We start from the raw sequence: 27,473 nt of genomic DNA on the forward strand, positions 1-27,473 counted from the left end.
TGTAGACATATTACAGTATATTTCCTCATAGAATATTACCATACAACATGTTAAAGTGAATCTACAACCTTTTCCGATCAAAAAGCCAAGAGGTCTTTTCACCGAGTAGAGGATCCAGACCAAAGGCAAAGAGGATCATGATAGTCATTACAGATGGACAATCAAATGACAGCGAGATGCTGAAAAATGCAGCCTCTGAGGCTGAAGCCAAAAACATTATTCGTTTTGCCATTGGGGTAAGTTGTTTGCCTCAATGTTTCTTTGTACACCATACTATGCAAAATAATATCATCTTTTTCATTACGTGTTATTATATTCAATGCCTCTTGTATTCGAGATTTTGTCACAGGTCTCGATAAAAGTTTTACATGTTACATAGTTGTCCTGTGACGTCACATTTTATTACATTTAAATAGACTTATTAAAATCACTATTTGTATTTTTTGTTCATTCATATACAGTTGAAGTTGGAAGTTTACATACACTTAGGTTGGAAATATTAAAACTAGTTTTTCAACCACTCCACAAATTTCTTGTTAACAAACTATAGTTTTGGCATGTCGGTTAGGACATCTACTTCGTGCATGACACAAGTAATTTTTCCAACAATTGTTTAGACAGATTATTTCACTTATAACTCACTGTGTCACAATTCCAGTGGGTCAGAAGTTTACAAACAATAAGTTGACTGTGCATTTAAACAATTTGGAAAACTCCAGAAAATGATGTCATGGCTTGAGAAGCTTCTGATATGCGAATTGACATCATTTGAGTTAATTGGAGGTGAACCTGTGGATGTATTTCAAGGCCTACCTTCAAACTAATTGCCTCTTTGTTTGACATCATGAGAAAATCAAAAGAAATCAGCAAAGACCTCCACAAGTCTGGTTCATCCTTGGGAGCAATTTCCAAACGTCTAAAGGTACCACGTTCATCTGTACAAACAATAGTACGCAAGTATATACACCATGGAACCACGCAGCCGTCATACCACTCAGGAATGAGACGCGTTCTGTCTCCTAGAGATGAACGTACTTTGGTGCGATAAGTGCAAATCGATCCCAGAAAAACAGCAAAAGACCTTGTGAAGATGCTGGAGGAAACAGGTACAAAAGTATCTATATCCACAGTAAAACAAGTCCTATATCGACATAACCTGAAAGGCCGCTCAGCAAGGAAGAAGCCCCTGCTTCCAAACCGCCATAAAGGCAGACTACGGTTTGCAACTGCACATGGGGACAAAGATCGTACTTTATGAAGAAATGCCCTCTGGTCTGATGAAACAAAAATAGAACTGTTTGGTCATAATGACCATCGTTATGTTTGGAGGAAAAAGGGGGAGGCTTGCAAGCTGAAGAACAGCATCCCAACCGTGAAGCACGGGGGTGGCAGCATCATGTTGTGAGGGTGCTTCGCTGCAGGTGGGACTAGTGCACTTCACAAAATAGATGGCTTCATGAGGTAAGGAAAATTATGTGAATATATTGAATCAACATCTCAAGACAAGAAAAAGCGTGTGCGAGCAAGGAGGCCTAGAAACCTGACTCAGTTACACCAGCTCTGTCAGGAGGAATGGTCCAAAATTCACCCAACTTATTGTGGGAAGGTTGTGGAAGGCTACCTGAAACGTTTGACCCATGTTCAGGAATTTAAAGGCAATGCTACCAAATACTAATTGAGGGTATGTAAACTTCTGACCCACTGGGAATGTGATGAAAGAAATAAAAGCTGAAATAAATCATTCTCTCTACTATTATTCTGACATTTCACATTATTAAAATAAAGTGGTGATCCTAACTGACCTAAGACAGGGAATTTTTACTAGGATTAAATGTCAGGAATTGTAAAAAAAAACTGAGTTTAAATGTATTTGGCTAAGGTGTATGTAAACTTCCGACTTCAACTGTATAATGCCACTACTCAGAAATTATGATTTTTGAATGAACAGCGACTTTAAGTACCAGTGTCTATTTCTGGATTTCCTCAGGTGGGCAGAGCCTTTTCTTCGACCTCAGCAAGAAATGAGTTAGAAACAATTGCCTCCTCTCCACCAAGAAACCACATGTTTCAAGTGGGCAGCTTCCAAGCACTTGACCAAATCAAGGATACATTACAGAACAGCATTTTTCCTATTGAAGGTATGGTTGCTTTTCTTGATGTGTCTGTCAAGCCACTACAGTCCTCATCAGTCCACCACACCATTGCAATCTAACTTTTAATGAAATGTGAATGAGGTGTTTACCCATCTTGAATATCTGTCCTGCTAAAGCTTGTATGAGTCTACCTCTACCTTAGTTGATTGTTAACAATAACATGTAACCTACAGGACATACTGTATAATACTAACTCATGTGAATGTTGATAGGAATCTGACCATCTCACACTGTTAAACCACTTACGTGAATGTGATATCTCAGACTGTCTTTTTTTTGTATTGCAGGATCTCAGACTACTGGGGAATCTATTAAGATGGAAATGGCCCAGGAGGGATTCAGTGCAGCATACATTCCTAGGGTAGGAAATACTCCCTTGTCCATAAATGGCTCAAGTCCTGCATGCTTCCTCATTGGCTGGCTTGGCTTTCATGCCAAGCACTAGTCCTGTTTTCTGGACACTAATTAAAATATAATTGCATGTAATATAAGTCAAATAAAATGTATAGTCTTCAATTAGTACATTTGCCCATCCTTGCCAGAGAGGATTCCAGATGGGAGCTGTTGGAGCCTTCCAATGGAGGGGGGCTTACCAGGAATACACAGGGAGCACTTTATACCCTACACCACAACAGAGTAAAAACATGGAACCAGATAGCTATATGGGTGAGAAAATCTACTGAAATAAAAACACCCAAACGTACACTGTTACAGTGCCTTGCGAAAGTATTCGGCCCCCTTGAACTTTGCGACCTTTTGCCACATTTCAGGCTTCAAACATAAAGATATAAAACTATATTTTTTTTGTGAAGAATCAACAACAAGTGGGACACAATCCATGAAGTGGAACGACATGTTTTGGATATTTCAAACATTTTTAACAAATTAAAAACTGAAAAATTGGGCGTGCAAAATTATTCAGCCCCCTTAAGTTAATACTTTGTAGCGCCACCTTTTGCTGCGATTACAGCTGTAAGTCGCTTGGGGTATGTCTCTATCAGTTTTGCACATCGAGAGACTGAAATTTTTCCCCATTCCTCCTTGCAAAACAGCTCGAGCTCAGTGAGGTTGGATGGAGAGCATTTGTGAACAGCAGTTTTCAGTTCTTTCCACAGATTCTTGATTGGATTCAGGTCTGGACTTTGACTTGGCCATTCTAACACCTGGCTATGTTTATTTTTGAACCATTCCATTGTAGATTTTGCTTTATGTTTTGGATCATTGTCTTGTTGGAAGACAAATCTCCGTCCCAGTCTCAGGTCTTTTGCAGACTCCATCAGGTTTTCTTCCAGAATGGTCCTGTATTTGGCTCCATCCATCTTCCCATTAATTTTAACCATCTTCCCTGTCCCTGCTGAAGAAAAGCAGGCCCAAACCATGACGCTGCCACCACCATGTTTGACAGTGGGGATGGTGTGTTCAGGGTGATGAGCTGTGTTGCTTTTACGCCAAACATAACGTTTTGCATTGTTGCCAAAAAGTTCAATTTTGGTTTCATCTGACCAGAGCACCTTCTTCCACATGTTTGGTGTGTCTCCCAGGTGGCTTGTGGCAAACTCTAAACAACACTTTTTATGGATATCTTTAAGAAATGGCTTTCTTCTTGCCACTCTTCCATAAAGGCCAGATTTGTGCAATATACGACTGATTGTTGTCCTATGGACAGAGTCTCCCACCTCAGCTGTAGATCTCTGCAGTTCATCCAGAGTGATCATGGGCCTCTTGGCTGCATCTCTGATCAGTCTTCTCCTTGTATGAGCTGAAAGTTTAGAGGGGCGGCCAGGTCTTGGTAGATTTGCAGTGGTCTCCTTCCATTTCAATATTATCGCTTGCACAGTGCTCCTTGGGATGTTTAAAGCTTGGGAAATCTTTTTGTATCCAAATCCGGCTTTAAACTTCTTCACAACAGTATCTCGGACCTGCCTGGTGTGTTCCTTGTTCTTCATGATGCTCTCTGCGCTTTTAACGGACCTCTGAGACTATCACAGTGCAGGTGCATTTATACGGAGACTTGATTACACACAGGTGGATTGTATTTATCATCATTAGTCATTTAGGTCAACATTGGATCATTCAGAGATCCTCACTGAACTTCTGGAGAGAGTTTGCTGCACTGAAAGTAAAGGGGCTGAATAATGTTGCACGCCCAATTTTTCAGTTTTTGATTTGTTAAAAAAGTTTGAAATATACAATAAATGTCGTTCCACTTCATGATTGTGTCCCACTTGTTGTTGATTCTTCACAAAAAAATACAGTTTTATATCTTTATGTTTGAAGCCTGAAATGTGGCAAAAGGTCGCAAAGTTCAAGGGGGGCCGAATACTTTCGCAAGGCACTGTATTATTGGCTCTGACCCTGTGAATTTCCCACCTCAGGGTACTCCATGGCAGTTGCTACGACACACACTCGCCAGTTTACCATTTTAGGTGCTCCAAGATTTAAACACACTGGACGAGTGGTGGTTCTTCCGTCCAGAAACACAGACAAGCCGATAGAATTTTCTGGACAGGTTTGTAGACAACTTAAACATTGTTGACTGAAAATAATGTTGAATATCATAACTTGCATTATGTGGGTAGCAGCAGACCTACAGGTAAATCCTGAACCAGTAGCAAATTGTAAAATAAAATGATGACAGTGTTGCTCCATGATTATTATAGGTGGTGGATTCAACCTGATATTTTTTGTCGAATGAATGAATAACATTTTAGTTTGTTTGAGATTTGATCATGTGAAAGCTAAGTGGGTGTTCCCCAATTTGGCAAAAGAGTTGCCCAAATGGCCCATCCGATGAATGAAAGGTGCCTTGTGCTATGTTTTCCTATAGTTTTATCAGGTTTTCACTCTCAAAATCACACCGTTTTATAGAAAAATGACAAAGATAGGTTTGAAGTCCACAACAATACTTAAACCATATCAGGAGACAGTTCAGTGAGACAGCGTATAGGTCTGCTGATTAAGTACCTCTACGTGCGGTCATAGGCTCCAAAAGTTCTGGCAGTGTCATATTTCTTTTGCCTTTAGTGTGGCTGTTGATATGAGCCAATCCTGGTGACTGACCAATAGGAACACGGCCGGCACTGGATATGCAGTCATGTTTACATGACACATCTGAAATCAGGCTACCTGATGACAATTTTGCGCATTCATCAAAATCCCAATCAAAACAAAGATGTGATGAAACCAAGAATGACCTGAAACCATCCCTACGGTGAAGTATGGTGGTGGCAGCATCATGCTGTAGATATGTTTTTCAGCTCAGGGATTTGAATCGAGGGAAAGATGAACGAAGCAAATTATAGAGATCCTTGATGAAAACCTGCTCCAAAGTGCTCAGGACCTGAATGCCAAGCTTGTAGCGTCATACCCAAGAAGACTCAAAGCTGTAATCGCTGCCAAAGTTGCTTCAACAAAGTACTGAATACTTATATTTTTAAATGTTAATTTTGCAAGTATTTCTGAAAATCAGTTTTTTTCTTAGTCATTATGAGGTATTGTGTGTAGATATGAGGGGAAAAAACAATTGAATCCATTTTAGAATAATGCTGTAACATAACATAATGTGGAAAAAGTCAATGGGTCTGAATACTTTTCAAATGTACTGTATAAAGTTTGTGAAAAATATGAATAAGATGCATACTTTCCGAACTCAGCCTAATCATTGCAACAATTATAGCTGCTTTTAGCAACGCAGGTGTATTTACATACACTAGTGTTGATCCCTATTGTATTGGGTTGCACATAAACAGTCTGCGGGAAGCCAAAAGTTAAATTCAATTTAATTTCAACTTACTGTGCTGGTGGCCAAGACGGTTGGACAGGGAGTTGAGACTAAATATCTAAAGGAATGTATTATTAAACAGACTTTACAAACATGGGTCTGTTGTAGACCCATTTCCTCCATGCTTAGGGATGGATCAAAATGTACAGAATTGGTACTTGGAGAAAAATGGGGGAGGGTCATGCTTGTTCAATTACAGTCAAGGGGAAGGTTTAGTAATTTTAAAATCTAGTCCAGGGGATGGTCATGTAATTTGTAATTAATGAAATGTCCATTTTCTCAGTGTTTTAGAATTAGTTGCTAGATATCAATGTGTGACGATGCCACTCATCTCTGATTCTCCACCTGCCGTGCAATATCTAGTGCACCTATTGGCTATTTAATGTGGTCTCAATCAAATGATCCATAGCCTTAGACTATAGGCTATGAAGTGCATGCTCAGAGAAGCACACAAAGTTATATTTCTAAGATGAATAAAACTAAGCTCCATTACACACTGCAATTCTCTGCTCTGCTTTTGCTGATCAAAACCTTTTTTGTGTGCTGCCTGATCAATTCTCTGCTGTGTAGGTCTACCGTGGCAGTTCAGGAGGCGAGTCAAATGCTTCTTCTGAAAATATATTTTTATTTGGCCTAGTCCCAAAAAATGCAATATCTTGCGGGCAGACTAGCCTATATAGCCTATGTTCTGTTCATTTTGAGAAGGAGAGCGAGAAGATGAGGATAATGACCGGAGGTCAACTTTAATAGCTTGCTACTACTATAATAGATTTTTTTTAAACATGATGTTTCTTGCCGATTATGCATTTATCAGAGTTATTGACCTCACAATAAGCCAGATTCGAGTAACTTACATTGTGGTGCTGAAACTTGAAACCGCAGGCGTGGCACAATCAATCGGAAATGGACAACTCATGGTGCTGAAAGTAGGCAAATTTGAGTAGGCATTTAATGATTTCAACCGTCTTCATTTTAGGCTACTAACATCAACAGGGCATTGTGTTTCAGACAATTTCTTGCTATTTAAGTAATTTAAGCCTGTTTGAAATGCAAAATTAGGCTATAGGCTACTACAGTGCCTTCAGAAATTAATCATACCCCTTGATTTAATCCACATTTTGAGAGTTTCAGACTGAATTCAAAATGGATTTAAATAGATTTCTCTTCTCACCGATCTACACACCGATCTACCGCATAATGACAAAGTAAAAACAAATTGAGAAATTTGAGCAAATGTATTGAAAATGAAATACAAATATTCAAATGTATAGTATTCACACCCCTGAGTCAATACGTTGTAGAAGCAGCTTTGGCTGCGATTACAGCTGTCAGTACTTCTGGGTAAGTCTCTCTAAGAGCTTTCGACACCTGGATTGTTCAACATTTGCTCAATATTCTTTTCAAAATTCTTCAAGCTCTGTTTTTGGTTGTTGATCATTGATAGACAACCATTTTTTTCAGGTCTTGCCATTGAGTTTAAAGTAGAATTAAGTCAAAATTGTAACTCGGCCACTCAGTAAGATTCACTGTCTTCTTGGTAAGAAACTCTAGTGTATATTTGGCCTTGTGTTTTAGGTTATTGTCCGCTGAAAGGTGAATTCATCTCCCAGTGTCTGGTGGATAGCAGACTGAAGCAGGTTTTTCTCTAGGATTCTGTGTTTAACCCAATTCCATTTTATTTTTTATCCTGAAAAACTCCTCAGTCCTTAATGATTACAAGCATGTCCATAACATGATGCAGCCACTATGCTTGAACATATGGACAGTGATACTCATTAAAGTGTTGTATTGGTTTTGCTCCAAACAACATTTTGTATTCAGGACAAAAAGAGAATTGCTTTGCAGTATTACTTTTGTGCCGTATTGTAAACATGCATGTTTTGAGTTAGAGTTTATTTTTTTATTTTTACAGGGACAGTGCACATTAATCAACATTTCAGTAAAAGTGGTTTTAGCCAACCGGCAAATTTTCAACCGCAGTCCCTGGGCAGGTTATTTGGAATATTTTTTTAATTCGGTACAGGCTTCCTTTTCACTCTTTCAATTAGATCAGTATTGTGTAGTAACTACAATGTTGTTGATCCAGCCTTAGGAGAAAACTATCACAGCCATTCAATTCAGTAACTGTTTTAAATTCACCATAGGCCTGATTGTGAAATTCCTGAGCATTTTCCTTCATCTCCGGCAACTGAGTTAGGAAGGACACCTGTGTCTTTGTAGTGACTTGATGTATTAATACACCATCCAAAGTGTAATTATTAACTTCACCATGCTCAAAGGGATATTCAATGTCTGCTTTTTTATTTTTTACCCATCTACCAATAGGTGCCCTTCTTTGCGAGGCATTAGAAAATCTCCCTGGTCTTTTTGGTTGAATCTGTGTTTGAAATTCAATGCTCGACTGAGGGACCTTACAGAAAATTGTATGTGTGGGGTCAGAGATGAGTCATTCAAAAATCATGTTAAACACTATTATTGCACACAGAGTGAGTCCCTGCAACTTATTATTTGACTTGTTCATACTCTATATGGTGCTTTTCACTATAGCACTGGTCTTAGCAGAAATTTTTGGGGTGGAAGTGCTAGTGTTATTTGTGTTTCCATCACCAGGCCTGACACTAACAACTAAGATGGTGCTGTACTGGATGGCCGCTGTTTTGCACGCTCCGACCCAACTTAGCTATTTTGTGATTATTTAGACGTTTTATTTTTGTTGTTATTTCTTACAACCGACAAGAACTCTTGAACATCAGATCGGCAGTTACTTACCACAATTCTGGCTTCAACTTCGACTCATCTACCCTGGGCTCTCTCTGTAATTCCAACCCAATCTTTGGGCTACCCAAGAGGAAACTTTGGCAAGAGAGGGGGATTCCTGGTGAGATTAAGGTGAAGGGAAAACCGGAGACCTCTTCCCTCCATCCTACTGGCAAATTTACAGTCACTTGATGATAAGATGGATTTTCTACCAATTGGACTCTCAGGACTGCAATATTCTTTGCTTTTCAGAAACATGGCTATCGGACAAGATAGATTCTCCATTCACCGGGCGGACAGGACAGTAGAGTCGGGGAAATCGAGGTGGAGAGGGGTTTGCCAACTGGTGTGATAATTCCAGCGTGATGGAAGTGTTGACCCACTGTCCACCCATCTTGGAATACCTGGCGGTCAAATGCCAACCCTTCTACCTCCTGAGGGAGTTTTCAGGTGTTATCACAACTGCTGTATGCACTCCACCTCAGGACAATAAATTAACAAACTGGCGCTTAACGAACTCTACATGGCTATAAACAAGCAGGAAAACCTACACCCAGAGGCGGACTTTCTGGTTGTCAGCGATTTTATTTTGGCGTCACTAAGCTACGTGATGCCCAACATCCATCAACATGTCTCCAATGCCACTAGAGGCGATAAAGTCCCAGACCACTGCTATTCTACCCACAAGCAAGCATACAACCCTCTTCCGCCATTAAACAAATCAGATCATGACAAACAGAAGCTGAAACAGGAAGTACCTGCGATTCACTCCATTGAGAAATGGTCACCAGAGTCTGAGGATATGCTATAGGACTATGAGACTCCGGCAGGGGCTACAGTCCAGTGCGGATTACAAAGGAAGATTCATCCGTGATCTGCCCAATGATGCCTCTCTACCAGACGAACTCAATGCGCTTTATGCATACTTTGACAACAACATCAAGTCGGCTGTGAGGGCCGTCACCGACCCAGAGGATTGGGTGATCTCGCTCTCTGAGGCCGATGTGAGAAGGGTCTTTAATCAGGTCAACACTTGCAAGGCTGGGAGCCTCGACGATATTCCAGGGTGCGTTCTCAGAGCATGCGCAAAACAGCTGGCAGGCATATTCACGGTCATTTTCAACCTCTCCTTGTCCCAGTCTGTAATCTCCACATGTTTTAAGATGACCACAATCATTCCTGTTCCTAAGAAATCTAATGCCACATTGACTACCGCCCTATAGCACTCATTTCTGTAATCATGAAGTGTTTTGAGAGGCTGGTTATGGCACACATTAACTCCACCGTCCCAGCCACCCTAGACCTACTCCATTTTGCGTACCGCCCCAATAGATCCATAAATGACGCAAACTCAATTGCTCTCCTCTCTACCCTCACCCACCTAGAGAAGAGGAATACCTATGTGAGAATCCTGTTCATTGACTACAGCTCAGCATTCAACACCATTGGCCCCTCTATGCTCGTCACCAAGCTTAGGCTCTGGGTCTGAACACCTCCCTCTGCAACTGGATTCTGGACTCCCTAATGGGCTGACCCCTGGTGGTGAGGGTAGGCAACGTCACCTCCACCACGAGCACTCCCCCATCCACATCAACGGGGTGGCAGTGGAGCAGTTAGAAAGCTTCAATTTCATCGGTGTCCAAATCATTAAAGATTTAATATGGTACACACACACACACACACACACACACACACACACTGACTACAGTGCCTCTTCCCCCACGGGAGGTTGAACAAGTTTATTTAATCTGCTGCAGCACGGCAAGAGGTACCAGTGCATCAAGTCTGACACCAACAGGTTCTTCAACAGCTTGTCCCCAAAAAATATGACTAATAAATAGCTAACAAAATAGTTACACTGACTATCTGAGTTAACCTTATACCTTTATCGACCTTTTATTTCAATCTTTGCACTCTATGCACACTCACAGGGCCCAACACACACACACACACAAACACTCACTCCATCTTTTGCTCATGCACACATAATATGCATATATATTTATTCAGACTCCTCACATACAAGCTGCTGCTGCTACTCTGTTTATCTTGCATCCTGTTGCCTAGTCCCCTTACCCTTATACATATCTGCCTCCATCATTCCAGTATCCCTGCACAACTTGAAATGAGAAGTGTCAACAAACTTTGCATAATCAAAATGGTTGCTTTGTGAGGTGTTAACCATGGAAGGTCTTAAATACATTTGCATTCCACACTTGTGTGTAACAGGACAAATATAAGCAGCCCCAAATTATTGTTATTGTACCGAACAAAAATATAAACTCAACATGCAAAGTGTTGGTCACATGTTTCATGAGCTGAAATGAAAGATCCCAGAAATGTTCCTTATCCACAAAAAGCTTATTTCTCTCAAATTCTGTGGACAAATTTGTAACATCCCTGTTAGTGAGCATTTCTCCTTTGCCAAGATAACCCATCCACCTGACAGTTGTGGCATATCATGAAGCTGATTAAACAGCAATACCATTACACAGGTGAACCTTGTGCTGGGGACAATAAAAGGCCACTCTACAATACAATGCCACAGATGTCTCAAGTTTTGAGGGAGCGTGAAATTGGCATGTTGACTGCAGGAATTTCCACCAGAGCTGTTGGCAAGGAAAATAATGTTAATTTCTCTACCATAAGCCGCCTCCAATGTCATTTTAGATAATTTGGCAGTACGTTCAAAACGCAGACCAGGACCTCCACATCCTGCTTCTTCACCTGCGGAATTGTCTGAGGGGGAGGGTGGGGGTGCTAAGGAGTATTTATGTCTGTAATAATGCCTTTGTGGGAAAAACTCATTCTGATTGGCTGGGCCTGGCTCTCTAGTGGTTGGGCCTAGGTCCCAGTCATGTGAAATCCATAGATTAGGGCCTAAAAAATGTATTTCAATTTAATAATATGAACTGTAACTCAGTAAAATTGTTGACCATTGTTTTGTTAAAACTTCTTATGGATACGTGGGACGGTAGCGTCCCACTTGGCCAACATCCATTAAAATTGCATAGCGCCAAATTAAATTACTATAAATATTTAACTTTCATGAAATCACAAGTGTAATACATCAAAATAAGCTTAACTTCTTGTTAATCCAGCCAAGGTGTCCGATTTCAAAAAGGCTTTACGGCGAAAGCAAACCATGCAATTATCTGAGGACAGCACCCCGCATACAAACACATGATGATAATCAGATTTCAACCAGGCAGGTGTGTGACAAAAGTCAGAAATAGCGATATAATATATGCCTGACCTTGGAAGATCTTCTTCTTTTGGCACTCCAAAATGTGCCAGAAACATCACAAATGGTCCTTTTGTTCGATAATGGCCCTCTTTATGTCCCAAAAATGTCAATTTATTTGGCACTTTGATTCAGAAATACACCGGTTTCAAATCGCAACCAGATTCATATTAAAAAGGGCTTCCCATAGAAAACTAATGGAAAACAGATTGACCTCAAAAAATGTTTTCCCTGAATGGATTGTGCTCGGGGTTTGGCCTGCCAAATCAGTTATGTTATACTCACAGACATTATTCAAACTGTTTTAGAAACTTCAGATTGTATAAAAAACTAATTTACTAATAATACACATATCCGAGCTTCCCGGCCTGAGTAGCAGGCAGTTTACTTTGGGCATGCTTTTCATCCGGATGTGAAAATAGTGCCCCCTATCCAAGATAAGTTATTTATGTATCTTCCACTATCTCCCAGCCTGGCCCCAAGTCTGGGTAGGTTCATGGCCCAGGATGTTTTGACTTTTTGACCAAACACTGCTACAAAGTCTGACAGTAGAAATGCACCAATAATGTGGGAAATTAAAATAATGTTTAATAGTGAGAATAAAAAAAAGTGTTAGTGTGATCTGTCAGAAAGGTTATTTGTTATGTGGCGGGGAAATAATCATAATTGTGGTTCTCTCATTCTTTCAGATTGGTGCTTATTTTGGTGCAGAGGTCTGTGCAATGGATGTGAATAAAGACTCATATAGCGACCTAGTCCTCATATCAGCTCCGATGTTCACAGACAGTGACAGAGAGGGCAGGGTATATGTCTGTACCATCAATGACAGGGTAATTGGTAGATGTTTTTTTGATTCACCTCATAATTGACCAAATCTGTTTCAGCCTGATCAATTTTACTGATTGCCTGTTTTTCTCCCAGTCTGGGGTGGCCTGTCAATTAAATGCTGAGATGACACTGATGGGAGATGCAGGACAGATTGGCAGGTTTGGAACTTCTCTTGCCCCACTGCCTGACCTGAATATGGATGGATTTAATGATTTAGCAGTCGGAGCACCTCTAGAGAACGATGGTCAAGGAAGTGTCTACATATTCCATGGGACGAGTAGTGGAATCAGCAAAATCAAATCTCAGGTATGTGGGAGAAAGATAGAGGGTGGAGGATATGAGCATAAAGAGAGACAGACAGACATTGTCTCCATTCTTTAAACTAAAGTGTAAATCCACTAGAGAAACACGGCAGAGATAATTGAAGGTGTAATAGAAAATGTGATTATATCTACTGTGTCTTTTTCTCTTTCTTTCCATCTCTTAATAGAAAATTTCAGCCTCAGATGTACAGTCTGGATTAAAGTATTTTGGACTGTCCATCAGTCAGACTTCCCTGGACATGAGTTTGGATTCTCTCCCAGACTTGGCCGTGGGATCAAAGGGGGCTGTTCTCTTACTCAGGTATCTCCAAATCATATTTTGAGCTTTGTTTCCATTGGCAATTAAATTCAAGCCAAGTTAGGCAGGCCTTGATGGGCACAGCTCGAATTGTTTATCCATTGCCTCTAGAATTGAGAAATTATGTCATGTTGTTGCTTATGAATTTGCCAATTTAGCTAACACTAATGGACTAATGTTGCTAGCTAACTAGAATCTGTAGAATGCCCTTGCTGATAGCTACATGATCATAACTAGATAACTAGCTAACAAAATGTTGATAAACGATTTTAATTTACTTTCCATTACCCCATAGTGCTAGTGCTAGTACCAGCTTGCCAAGTGTTTAGCTTGTTAGTTAGTTAGTTAAATGGTTACCATTGTCATTTGTAAACTCAATGAATAGGCAAGCTAGCTGGCTAAATTCTTACCTTGCTTACCATGTCATAGGCTACTAGCTAGCTAATATATATATATATATATATATATATATATATATATATATATATATATATATATATATATATATATATATATATATATTTAAATAAGATGTATCTAGCTTGCTTTCAATGTATCAATATGACCTGGCTAGCTAAAATCCATGATAGCAACATTGGCTAACTAGCTCCCCAGCAAACGGAGGACATCCTAAGGATCCTTCATTTTACTAGTCATTAGGATTCTGCATGATGGTCCTCTGGGAACAGTCTCTCAGGGACCTTTGTCTAGTTCCCTGTCAGTTTCCAGGACGGTGTGGAGAACCATGTCAGGGCGCTTTCAAGACGTTTTCAGGACATTTGTTTACCAGTCATCAGGATGTTGCGTTATGGTCCCAGGTGTCCCAAAACATTATAAGTAAAGTAATAAAATGTGATGGGAATTTTACGATAAGTGGGACCCTGTTCAGCTAAAGTTTAAAAAAAACTTTTATCATGGTAACATTTGACACAATCACTTTCATAGTACTGACTTTTCAATATGACCCCATCTGGGATTAAAACTCACAACCTCTGATTTGGATTACACTGATCTTTCTGCAGCGCCACAATTTCACCATATCAGTTAAACTGACTATTCTCTCATCATTGATTTGATTGACTTAATTCAGCACTGAGGGTTTTCTGTATAGTTGTCTAATGTTGATGGGGGCATATTACTCTATTTTAATGTTACTCGTGAATCACTATGATTAAATACAATAGTTTTTCTTGAGTGAATTTTTTGCATTGAAGTCAAGTGTAGTGATACAGGTGAATTGAGTCATTGACACAGACATGGTGGCTTAGCAGGATGATTGGAATGCTGTGAACTAAGAGGTTGTGAATTCAAATCCCAGGATATAATATTTGTCTTGAGGACATAATGTAAATTTGAACATACACAATGTAATCATGTAAGTTGAAAACACTATGTTAAAAGCACTGGTTTGTGTATGTGGGTTTTCCCTCATGTTATCAACAGACAAAGACCTTTTACTGAATCAGTGGTTCACCAATCAGGGCCATAACGGGCTCTTCAATAGTAAAAAGGTGTGATGTGTAATGAAACTGATTATTTTTAAATGTTTCTGTCCTGATGATTGATACGCTGAGGGTCAAATGCAACCAACAGGCTAAATTTAACATGCAGCTGCAGGTTAGCGCTGGACTTCTTAAAATGCGTCAAAGAATTAGATACCAGACAGATTTGTCTTGGATCTCTAACCCCAGCCCCGATGAAATGTTGGTCACATGTTTCATGAGCTGAAATAAAAATAAATAAAAATAAATAAAAAATCTCAAATGTTACATACCCATAAAAAAAGTATTTCTCCAATATTTTGTGCACAAATTTGTTTACATCCCTGTTAGTGAGCATTTCTCCTTTGCCAAGATAATCCATCCACATGACAGGTGTGGCATATCAAGAAGACGATTAAACAGCATGATCATTACACAGGTGTTACAGGAATTAAATTGTTCTATGTTTTAACACCCAATTAAAATTAAACACTCTGTCAATTCATAAGGATTTGTAAGACCCTTATTTTATAGTAATGGACAGAGCCCAGTCTTAAAGTCAAACAGCAGATTTTATTCACGAGAGTACTACTCCTTACACATTTTACCACAGGTTATAAACTTAAAATGACGTCATTAGTTCCAGTACCAACCCGTGCCATCTCCGTTCTAATACAAAGGCTGCATGGTTCTCACATCGTCTCTCCCTATTAAGATAATATACGACTGAGCCAAGGACCTGCTTCTGAAGATAAGCCTTCTGGTGATATAGTTCATTAATTTCTACCAAGGAACAGACAGTCATTGTTCTAATTCTTGATTATATTTACACACATTATATTCAGTACTAGGATTAAAAAGAAAATTCATACATATATAGTAACATAATAGTATTCTGATTAGTACATATACAGTAACATAATAGTATTCTGATTAGTCAGTCCTGATTGAAATGTATACATAATTAGGTATCATTGATTAAAATTCCCTTAACAACAGGTGCACCTTGTGCTGGGGACAATAAAAGGTCACTCTAAAATGTGCAGTTTTGTCACACAACACAATGCCACAGATGTCTCAAGTGTTGAGGGAGTGTACAATTGGCATGCTGACTGCAGGTATGTCCACCAGAGCTGTTGCCAGAGAATTTATAGTTCATTTCTCTACCATAAGCCACCTCCAATGTCATTTTAGAGAGTTTGGCAGTACGTCCAAACGGTCTCACAACTGCGGACCCCGTGTAACCATGCCAGCCCCGGGCAGCTGATGAAACTGTGGGTTCGCACAACCGAAGAATATTTGCAGTCAGAAACCTTCTCAAGGAAGCTCATCTGCGTGCTCGTCGTCCTCACCAGGGTCTTGAGCTGACTGCAGTTTGGCGTCGTAACTGACTTCAGTGGGCAAATGCTCACCTTCGATGGCCACTGGCATGCTGGAGAAGTGTGCTCTTCAGGGATGAATCCCAGTTTCAACTGTATCGGGCAGATGGCAGACAGTGTTGTGTGGGTGAGTGGTTTGCTGATGTCAACGTTGTGAACAGAGTGCCCCATGGTGGTGCTGGGGTTACGGTATGGGCAGGCATAAGTTACGGACAATGAACATAATTGCATTTTATCAATGGCAATTTCAATGCACAGAGATACTGTGACGAGATCCTGACGAGATCATTGTCGTGCCATTCATCTGCCCACCATAACTTCATGTTTCAGGGAGTGTGCCCCATGTCGCAAGGATCTGTACACAGTTTGTGTAAGCCAAAAATATCCCAGTTCTTCCATGGCCTGCATACTCACCAGACATGTCAACCCTTGAGCATGTTTGGGATGTTCTGGATCGAAGTGTACGACAGCGTGCTCCAGTTCCCGCCAATGTCCAGCAACTTCGCACATTGAAGAGGAGTGGTACAACATTCCACAGTCCACAATCAACAGCCTGATCAAGTCTATGCGAAGGAGATGTGTCACGCTGCATCAGGCAAATGGTTGTCGCACCAGATACTGTTTTTCTGATCCACACCCCTACCGTTTCTTAAGGTATATGTGACCAAGAGATGCATATCTTTATTCCCAGTCATATGAAATCCATAGATTAGGGCCTAATGAATTTATTTCAAATGACTGATTTCCCTATATGAACTGTAACTCAAGTAAAAATTGTGCTATTTTTGCATGTTGCTTTTATATTTTTGTTCAATGTAAAAACATTCCACCTCTCAATGATGACATATAGCTTTAACATATGAAACTGTTTGAAATATACTATTCCCTTCCAGAAATGAGCCCAATAAAACATTCAGCAAAGGTAAAATCTTTAGGTCCTGTACATGGTCCATTTTGCAGGCAGGTGTGCTATTTTAGCAATAAGCATTATCACCTGATGCATGGCTGAAGAATGGGGTTGCTCATCTGCATTGTTTACCCCAATGGCGCTACAGCCTAAAAAAAAATGATGCGATTTTTGCAGTGAATATAGGTCTACCATTTATGCACTCGAATGGCCGTGACGCACTTCCTGCAGTTACTTTTTTTATTGTCATGCCAGACACATTTTATTGTCATACCAGATTGTAAAACCCTGCCAATTGCGCAAAAACTGGAGTTGAGAAATAAATGTGTGGCCAAGATGTGGCCAGGACAGCAGGCAGTCATGAATGTTGAGCCCTGCCCATACATACCCCACAAGACATGCCACCAAGGGTCTCTTCACAGTCAACAAGCCCAAAACGAATTCACGTCAATGCACAGTATTATACAGAGCCATGATCGCATGGATTTCTCTTCCATCTCCAATTACTCAAGCAAAACAGCAAAATTACCTTTTAGATTGATTAAACATCTCATGGAACGGCGGAGACTGTGAGGACACACACTCTAACACACAATATTTTTGTTGTTGTATTGTCCTTGTCTATAAGTGGATCAGTGTTTTGTTACTTCATGTCATTTTTTTTGTGGACTCCAGAAAAGAGTAGCTGCTGCTTCTGGAAAAGCTAATGGGGATCCCAAAACACAAACAATAAACAGCTTTAGGGAGTGGTAATATGTTGACCAATAGTGGTTGCAATTGAGATCAGCTGTGCGGGTGATCTTAGCACATATTGATGGTTTACCGAGAGAGCACCTCGTGTTGGGATGGTGCTCAATGTTGGTTGCAATTAACCTAAAAACATTTGTTCTAAATTCATCCTGACCCGGTTCTCAATGATGTCCAAGGAACATAGAAGGAACTAGACAAAAGTCTCCCAGAAAACGTTCCTTGTGAACATTGCATTACATCCCGATGAAAGGAACAAATTATATATTGGGAGTCTCCTAAAAATGGTTCTAAGGACGTCCCCAGAACACGCTGGGAACTAGACCATGACAGAAAGTTCTAAGAAGCCCCTGTAAACGTCCTTGGGGACGTCCCCTGAACAAACTGGGTACTAGACAAAAACTTCCAGGGAACCATGACAGAACATTCTAAGAGGGTCTTAAAAACATCCTTTGGGATGTCCCCCGAACAAACCGGGAACTAGACAAAAACCTACACGAAACCATGACACAATGTCCTCAAATCATCAAAGGGGACGTCCCCGGAACAAGCTGGGAACTAGTCAAAACCTCCACAGGACCACGACACAAAGTCCTAATGACTCATTTTTGTTTGCAGTGTCGTTTCAAGCTAACATTAGCTAGCTGCTCACCAAAAACGACACTGTTCTAACAAAAGGATATTGTTCAGCAGCCTGGTCTCATAGTGAATGTAAATCCAGGACACTCAAATTAGTATGATATGCAACGATTCCAAATGTAAGATAAGACAGAATGTTGCTTAATTAAGGCAAAAACACAAGGAGGGTGGGCTTATTACGCAAATGTGAAACAACCCAAAGGTAGCTACTTTGCAACTACTTAGCATGTTAGCTAACCCTAACCTTAACCCTTTTACCTAACTCCTAACCTTCACCCCGAACCCAGCTAACATTTGCCACCTATTTAACATTATCAACAAAAAAATTGGAATTGGTAACATTTCATACATTTTGCAAATTCCTAACATATTGAACATTTGGCAAATGTGTAACACTTTGTACGTAACATATCACGTGAATTGTAATTTGTCAAATCCAATCCGAAATGGATGATGGGAATCCACAAATTAACACATACCATAAAAATGTAACATATCAAACTAAGTGGAGTGTCATGTCTGACTATTGCAGTAGCTCAGCTAGCTAGCAGCAACAAATCCAAAGCCAAATGTATCAGCATTGAGCGAGTGATCAGCTAGCTGGTGGTTGCATTGTAACGGCGTCACCAGCCTGAACCTAATCCAGCCAGCACCAGTTGTGAATCTGTGCTGTGTAGGCCCGGGACTCCCTGAACCAGCTCAAATTTGAAAATTGAGCCAGCTCGAATTTGGCCCTAATTTAGGTGTCAATGGAAATTAGGTTTTAGAGGCCAATAACTCACCCTTCATTGTGGAATGTACGTATACTTTGAGTATCAAACTGATACATTATATATTTTTTCTTCCAGGTCCAGGCCTATAGTAACATTGATGGCACGAGTTTCCTTCAACCCACCCAAAATCCCCACCAACCAGGTGGACTGCAGTACACCTCTGAGAAACATTGCGAAAGTCTGTTTCACCATGACCAGACAAACAACAGACACAAAAGGTTTCTGACCTCAAAATTGTTCTTATCTACAGTGCATTCGGAATACTTTTTCTAAATTTTGTAACGTTGTAGCCTTATTCTAAAATTGATTAAAGTGTTTTTTTCCCTCATCAATCTATACATAATGCCCCATAATGACAAAGAAAAAAAAGGGGTTTAGAAATGCTTGCAAATGTATTAAAATTAAAAACTGAAATATCAGATTTACATAAGTATTCAGACCCTTTACTCAGTCCTTTGTTGAAGAACTGTTGACAAAGATTACAGCCTCGAGTCTTCTTGGGTATGACACAACAAGCTTGGCACACCTGTATTTGGAGAGTTTCTCCCATTCTTCTCTGCAGATCATAAGCTCTGTCATGTTCGATGGGGAGCGTTGCTGCACAGCTATTTTCAGGGTTCTCCAGAGATGTTCGATCGGGTTCAAGTCCAGGCTCTGGCTGGACCACTCAAGGACATTCAGAGACTTGTCCCGAAGCCACTCCTGCGTTGTATTGGCTGTGTACCTTCGTCCCAGTCTGAGGTCCTGAGCGCTCTGGAGCAGGTTTTCATCAAGGATGTCTCTGTACTTTGCTCCGTTCATCTTTCCCTCAATCCTGTTAAGTCTCTCAGTCCCTGCCACTGAAAAACATCCCCACAGCATGATGCTGCCCCCACCATGCTTCACCGTAGGGACGGTGCTAGGTTTCCTTCAGACAAGACATTTGGCATTAAGGCCAAATAGTTCAATCTTGGTTTCATCAGACCAGAGAATCTTGTTTCTCATGGTCTGAAAGTCTTTAGGTGCCTTTTGGCAAACTCCAAGTGGGCTGTCATGTGGCTTTTACTGAGGAGTGGCTTCTATCTTAAAGGCCTGATGGGAAGAGTGCTGCAAAGATTGTTATCCATCTCCACAGAGGAACTCCAGAGCTCTGTCAGAGTGACCATCAGCTTCTTTGTCACCCCCCTTCTCCCCCAATTGCTCAGTTTGGCTGGGTGGCCAGTTCTAGGAAGAGTCTTGGTGGTTCCAAACTTCTTCCATTTAAGAATGATGGAGGCCACTATGTTCTTGGTGACCTTCAATGCTGCATTACATTTTTTTTGTACCCTTCCCCCAGATTTGTGCCTCAACACAATCCTGTCTTGGCGCTCTACGGACAATTCCTTCGACCTCATGGCTTGGTTTTCGCTCTGACATGCACAGTAAACTGTGGGACCTTACATTGACAGGTGTGTTTCTTTCTAAATCATGTCCAATCAATTTTATTTACCACAGGTGGACTCCAATCAAGTTGTAGAAATATCTCAAGGATACAGAATACACCTGAGCTCAATTTCAAGTCTCATAGCAAAGGGTCTGAATACTTTTGTAAATATGGTATTTCTGTTTTTTATTTTTAATACATTTGCTAAACATTCTAAAAACCAGTTTTTTCTTTGTCATTATGGGGTATTGTTTGTAGATTGCTGAGGAACATGTTTTATTTCATCCATTTTAGAATAAGGCTGTAAGGTTAAAAAAAATGTGGGAAAAGTCAAGTGGTCTGAATACAGGCACCGTACATATGCATGCGAGGAGCTTATCCTTTTCATTAAATGCAATCTCTTTTGCTCCAGATCTTCAAGCAAAGATTAACTATACTTTAACTCTGGATGTGACCCGCCAAGCTCCAAACTATCGTGCTTATATCAGTCCAAAGATACGGGAGAAAACGAATACTATTACATTAAGACTTCAAGAGCAATGCTTCTCTCATAACTTCTTTATTGAGGTAGGTTTGAAACGTAGCCCTCCATTTGGGTTTGCCAAAAAGTTATCAATCAAGAAAATGACCAGTATTAGTATAACCTCATGCCCAACAACACAGCGCTCATATACCAAAAACTCGAATCTGGCATTCAGGTGAGTGAACTTAGTCAGCAAAGTATTTTTAATTTGTCATTATTTGAGCTTGGCTCCATATCAGAAATAAATGCATAGGCAGGAAAATCTACAGATTATCTATTTTATCTCATTCTGATGATATCTAGTGGGCCATGAGGAGAGTAACTACAATGTTGTTGACTCATCCTTAGTTTTCTCCTATCACAGTCATTAAACTCTGTAACTGTTTAAAAGTCACCATTGGCCTCATGGTGAAATCCCCGAGTGGTTTCCTTCCTCTACGGTAACTAAGTTAGGAAGGACGCCTGAATCTTTTTAGTAACTAGGTGGATTGATACACCATCCAGAATGTAATTAATAACTTCACAATTGTTAAAGGGACATTCAATGTCTGCTTTTTAAAATTAATCTACCAATAGAGCCCTTCTTTGCGAGGCATTGGAAAAGCTCCCTGGTCTTTGCGGTTGAATCTGTGCTTGAAATTCACTGCTCGACTGAGGGACCTTACAGATCATTTCATGTGTGGGGTACAGAGAGTGCGTCCATGCAACTTATTATGTGACTTGTTATGTGTTATGTACATTTTACTCCTGAACTTATTTTGGCTTGACATAACAAGTTTTATTTTTTTTACTTATTGACTCATGACATTTCAGCTTTTCATTTCACTGGCCAGGCCAATGACAAAACAAATCTAAATTTATTTAAATTACAATTCAGGTTGTAACAACAAAATGTGGATAAAGTCAAATGGTGTGAATACTTTCTGAATGCACTTGGTGACTACCATGACTCAGGATATGACACAGATGCAGACACAGGAGGCGGATAGTACAGTTCTCAGATTATTTATTGTAAACACGGGGCGGGCAAAGGGCAGGCAAAGGGCAGGTCGAAGACAGACAAGGGTTCGTGATCAGGTCAGTGTCAGGCAGGTACAGGACGGCAGGCAGGTTCGGGGTCAGGGCAGGCAGAGGTTCGTAATCAGGTCCGAGTCAGGCAGGTACAGGACGGCAGGCAGGCTTGGGATCAGAGCAGGCAGAATAGTCAGAACCGGGAACACTAGGAAGCAGAATTGTTCCTTTTCTGACGGTTATGGTTTCATACTCGCAAAGTAGCCTATAGGCCTACAACGTCCCATCTCTCATTGAATTGGACCCACTTTACAGTAGTAACGAGAAACTATCCAGAGCTAGGCTACTGTGTATACGTCTGAATAGTCTACTGTAATTTCAAATGTCTCAAGTAAACTATATTTAATTTATAAACATAAAACATAATATATAGGTTCATAACCATTGCAGAATAAATTCCTGGCCACCTATTCTGTACATGATAGGTTCATATGGCGAAGAAGCTTTAGCCTACAACAATACAGCAAACAAGGGCGTTATTGTCACCATAAATGTTGAATGATGTGCCTTTTTCAGGTGGAGTTTTAGTGCTCTAAGCAGTCAAAAGTATTTTTCGGGATCCAATGAGAGAATAGCAGCTGAAACTTTGGAATGACATACTATGTGACTATTATGACTATTATGTGGAGTACACATCAAATTGTATCAGCTTTAAGTCTGGGCTTTATGGCTGTCACATGTCGACAACCTCAAAAGTGTATGCTCATTGGTTTATCCTCTCTGTCATTACGATACACTCTAAAGGATACAGCCATAGAGCCTTGACATGTCAATGTTAACAATATCACAGTAAACCTCTTTTTAGAGGAGTTTGAATGATAAAATGTCTCTGAAGATTCTATTTTTTATAGGCTTGCCCAGAGGACTCCCTCAATGAACTGTCCAATGAACTTGACTTCACATTTGAAGGGTTGCCAACAACATCTCCTGGTGGCCTCAGCTCTAGCCTTTCCCCGCAGTCTTCGACTGCAACATATCATCCTGTATGTTTCTTCTCTTAACTTTTGACAATAAAAACTGTGTCAAAGTTTATTTGAAATCCCCTAAAAAAGGCTGTTGTGTGTGTAGGTGAAAGGGGGGGTAAAGATACATCTATATCCTAGTCATTGTGAAGAAGGTAACGTGTTAAGTGAACTTGGTGAACCTCTTTCTTCATCCCACAGTTAGGTTTTGAGATCAACTGTGGAGCTGATAACAACTGCATTGACAACCTGAAAGTGGATTTTAATTTCACTGGGTAAGATCACTAGCATTGACTCAGAGCCTTTTTGTTTTTCTACTGGGTAAGATTAAACTTTTTTTTTAAAGAAGTATGATGATTAGAATGTCGATTAGAGCGTTGCAGCAGCTGACGAGTAAAATGGATGAAGATGAAAATGATGATGAAGATGGATAGGATGATGATGTCAATGATAGTCAAAGATTGAGGAAAACAAGCATGATGTAATGACAATGAGAATAATTTCTTTATTACTTTTGCCCTCTCTTTCTCACTTCTCTCAGGAGTTCTGAGGTGAGGGTTGGCATAGATGAGGTGATAAATGTGACAGTGTCAGTCGAAAGCAGGGAAGAGAACTCTTACAACAGCCACGTTATTCTCAAATACCCTGCAGGACTTTCATTCAGGAAGTTCACCATACTCCAGGTAAGAGTACATACAAGTAAGGAGAGGGAGTGAGTAGCTATAAACTCGGTGTTTGAGGGGCAGGAAGGATTTATATTGTTTAAGTGATAGTCATTTCTGTAGGTCCAGTATGTACATTTCCAGTGTTTCTTTGGTAATTTCAGTGAACTATTGCCTGAAGTTGACATACATTGTCATTGCTCTCCAGGGAAGAGTGGAGTGTAACTCATCAGACAGTGTGGGAAATGTAATGTGGGGACAAAGTGACTGCACCATTGACAAGCCAATCTTCAAAAGCGATTCTAAGGTCTGTCTCACTTACAACATATGTTCATCATTACAATAACAGTAATATGAGACTGTATTGTAATAACATCCCTATTACTTACTAAATAAAACATCCTATTGAACTGTAGAAGCAATCTGTACTCCCTGCAAAAAAAAATGTAATTAGGACATCCACAGAAAGTCAGGAAATGGTTACCGAAAGTTGTCAGGAAATTGTTTCATGGTCCTGTGGAGATTTTGTCTAGTTCCCTGTTTGTTCCGGGGCCGTCCCCAAGGACAATTTTAGGATGTTCTGTAGACATTGTGTCATGGCCCTGTGTAGGTTTTGTCTAGTTTCCGGCTTGTTCCCGTGGGATGTCCCGTTTATAGGGACTTCTCAAGATATCATTTTTTCCTGTCATCGGGACATTGTGTGATGGTCACAAAGGAATGTTCTCCAGGTGACTTTTGTCTAGTTCCCTCCATGTTCCTGGGATGTCATTGAAGGTCAGGTCAGGATGACTTTAGGACGTTCTCAGGACATTCAGTGTATCAGTCATCAGGACGTCGCCTGATAGTCCCCCCCAAAAAAACATTATACCCACCTACCTGGGGATTCACACACTCGTTTCATTACACATCACCCCTAGTTACTGTTGTCGAGCCCATCAAGGCCCTGATTGGTGAACTACTGATCTATTCACAGCTCTTTGTCTGTTGGTAGGTTTAGAGACACCTACACACAAACAGTGCTTTTAACATAGTGTTTTCAACATATTTGACACACTTTGACATACATGAATACATTGTACATGTTCATTTATACAGTAAGTATTATTCAACATGTCCTCACCTGGCATTTTAACTCACAACCTCTTGGTTCACCGCATTCCGATTGTCCTGCTATGCCACCATGTCTGTGTCAATGCCTGATTCCACCTGTATTGCTACAGTTGCACTTCTAAGTAAATTAAGCTTGGTTAAAAATACACTCAAGAAAAACTTTTATTTATCATAGTGATTCAGGAGTTACATTAAAACAGAGTAATATGCCCCACTAACATTAGACAACTATACAGAAAAGCCACAAATTGCAGAAATAGGTAAATCAAATCGATTAGAGAATAGTCAGATTAACTGATAACTGAAATACCAGTGCCAATGGCACTCTTTTGCTAAGTGCAGAGATGTGTTATAGGCAAGAAATGTGTGGGGGACTTCTGAGTATGCTCCAGATCTTGTGGTGCAGCAGAAAGATCAGTATATTCCAAATCCAGAGGTTGTGAGTTCAAATCTCAAATGGGGTCATATTGAAATGTAAGTACTCTAAAAGTGATCATGTTATATGTAATTTTATTGTCATTTACATTATTTTAGCTGAACAGTGTCCCACTTAGCTCAAACCCCCTCCCATTTCATTACTTAACTTGTAAAACAAATGTCCTGAGGATGTCTTGAGGATATCCTTATATTGTCCTCAACAATGTCCTGTTAACTTAGAGGGAACTAGTCAAAGGTCCCCCAGAGAACATTCCTTTGGGACCATCAAACAACTTCCTAATGACAGGAAAACATGCATGACTTGGGAACATACAAAAAACATCTTTAGGCTTGTTCTAGTCCCCAGAACAAGCCGTGAACTAGACAAAAAAACTCCACATACATTCTAAGAGCATCCTTTAACCATCGTTGGGGACGTCTCCGGAACGAAGATTTTTTTTAAACGGGACCATGACAGAACGTTTTAAGAATGTCCTAAAATCGTTCTTGGGGACATCCCCAGAACAAACTGGGAACTAGACAACACATCCACAGGACCATGTCACAACATCCTTTTCTCCATTTTGTGACATTCTGGGAAATTCCTAACGACCAATTATTATTTGAAGGCCAGGACCTGCCTGAAACGTCTCCTTATGAACATTGACTTTGAATGCCCCAAGGATAACGTCCTTTCAGAAACAAATAGGAGCCTATTTGTAAAATATCCTAGTCGTCCCCAAAATACCATTTTTATAACGTTATACTGTGACCAAACAGGGATCTGTACTGAACATCCCTTTATGGTCCCAATGGTAACGTTTTAAAGTCCATAGAACTTTCTCAGAACGTCAGTGGGATAACGTCTCACTGAAACACTAAAAGGGAATTTATGGGAACGTCCGTACGACCTAATGTCCGTATGACATACTTTTTTTTGCTGGGCTTCTACAGGAGTCTAAGGTCATATTTTAAATAAACATTGTATTCTCCTTCCCTTCATCTCAGGCTCTCTTAGTAATTTCCTATGGGATTGATAGAAACACACAATTTGGCCAAATGATGACATTCACTGCAAATGCCTCAAGGTATGTGCGGTACACACTCAGATAAAGTTATCATGTCTTACGATGTTTTGACTAGCAATATTTGTAGTAACTGCATTACCCCGTCTCATCCCGTTTAGTGGAAATGCACACTCGCCAAAGAGTGAACTTTCCAAAGTGAAAGAGATTGGTGTGAAATACAGCATTTTTGTTGTGATTAAAAGGTATGTGCTATTTAATTTTCATACCATATTTTCCTATATCTGGGTCTAGCTCGTTCTACGGTATCAAACACATGGTTTCTATGTGTTTAATGCCATTCCAATCGCTCCATTCCAGCCATTATTATGAGCCGTCCTCCCTTCAGTAGCCTCCACTGGTATAAATATAGGTTGAAGTCTGGGCTATGGCTGGGCCACTCAAGGAATTCAGAGACTTGTCCCAAAGCCAGTCCTGCATTGTCTTGGCTGTGTGCTTAGGGTCATTGTCCTGTTGGAAGGTGAACCTTCGCCCCAGTCTGAGGCCCTGAGCGCTCTGGAGCAAGTTTTCATCAAGGATCCCTCTGTACTTTGCTCTGTTCATCTTTCCTTCTATTCTGACTAGTCTCCAAGTCCCTGCAGCTGAAAAACATCCCCTCAGCATGATGCTCCTGCCACCATGCTTCACTGTAGGGATGGTGCCAGGTTTCCTCCAGATGTGATGCTTGGCATTCAAGCCAAAGAGTTCAATCTTGGTTTCATCAGACTTAGGGCTGTGGCGGTCACGATTTTTGGCCGCCTGTGATTGTCAAGCAAATAACTGTCAGTTTCACGGTAATTGACAGTTAAATAACATAAACACATTTAGCATCTCCTTGACTTCCAGACATAACCTACAAGCCACTGACGCAGATCTTTGGAACATCTGTTTGAAAAAGTATAATAAATCCATGTAATATAGCCTACACTTTTTCAAGAAATCCATTATTTAC

At 40.3% G+C, this 27,473-nt stretch overlaps 1 protein-coding gene across 2 annotated transcripts in view; it reads left to right on the forward strand.

The window, feature by feature from the left end:
* The window catches only part of LOC109865251 (integrin alpha-M), a 56,149-nt gene that overhangs the window by 7,763 nt on the left and 20,913 nt on the right, over nucleotides 1-27,473 (forward strand). For both annotated transcript variants that reach the window (XM_031798893.1, XM_031798894.1), the window contains exons 8-23: nucleotides 86-236; nucleotides 1,988-2,138; nucleotides 2,441-2,514; nucleotides 2,696-2,819; nucleotides 4,529-4,662; nucleotides 12,625-12,765; nucleotides 12,857-13,069; nucleotides 13,254-13,387; nucleotides 19,386-19,528; nucleotides 21,125-21,279; nucleotides 23,158-23,289; nucleotides 23,470-23,543; nucleotides 23,810-23,951; nucleotides 24,139-24,237; nucleotides 26,466-26,545; nucleotides 26,644-26,727. In XM_031798893.1, coding sequence (XP_031654753.1) covers nucleotides 86-236; nucleotides 1,988-2,138; nucleotides 2,441-2,514; nucleotides 2,696-2,819; nucleotides 4,529-4,662; nucleotides 12,625-12,765; nucleotides 12,857-13,069; nucleotides 13,254-13,387; nucleotides 19,386-19,528; nucleotides 21,125-21,279; nucleotides 23,158-23,289; nucleotides 23,470-23,543; nucleotides 23,810-23,951; nucleotides 24,139-24,237; nucleotides 26,466-26,545; nucleotides 26,644-26,727 — 2,031 coding nt within the window. The remainder of the gene's footprint in view (nucleotides 1-85; nucleotides 237-1,987; nucleotides 2,139-2,440; nucleotides 2,515-2,695; nucleotides 2,820-4,528; nucleotides 4,663-12,624; nucleotides 12,766-12,856; nucleotides 13,070-13,253; nucleotides 13,388-19,385; nucleotides 19,529-21,124; nucleotides 21,280-23,157; nucleotides 23,290-23,469; nucleotides 23,544-23,809; nucleotides 23,952-24,138; nucleotides 24,238-26,465; nucleotides 26,546-26,643; nucleotides 26,728-27,473) is intronic.

The sequence above is a fragment of the Oncorhynchus kisutch genome, linkage group LG20 (assembly GCF_002021735.2).
Source record: "Oncorhynchus kisutch isolate 150728-3 linkage group LG20, Okis_V2, whole genome shotgun sequence".
NCBI classification, from domain to species: Eukaryota; Metazoa; Chordata; class Actinopteri; order Salmoniformes; family Salmonidae; genus Oncorhynchus; species Oncorhynchus kisutch.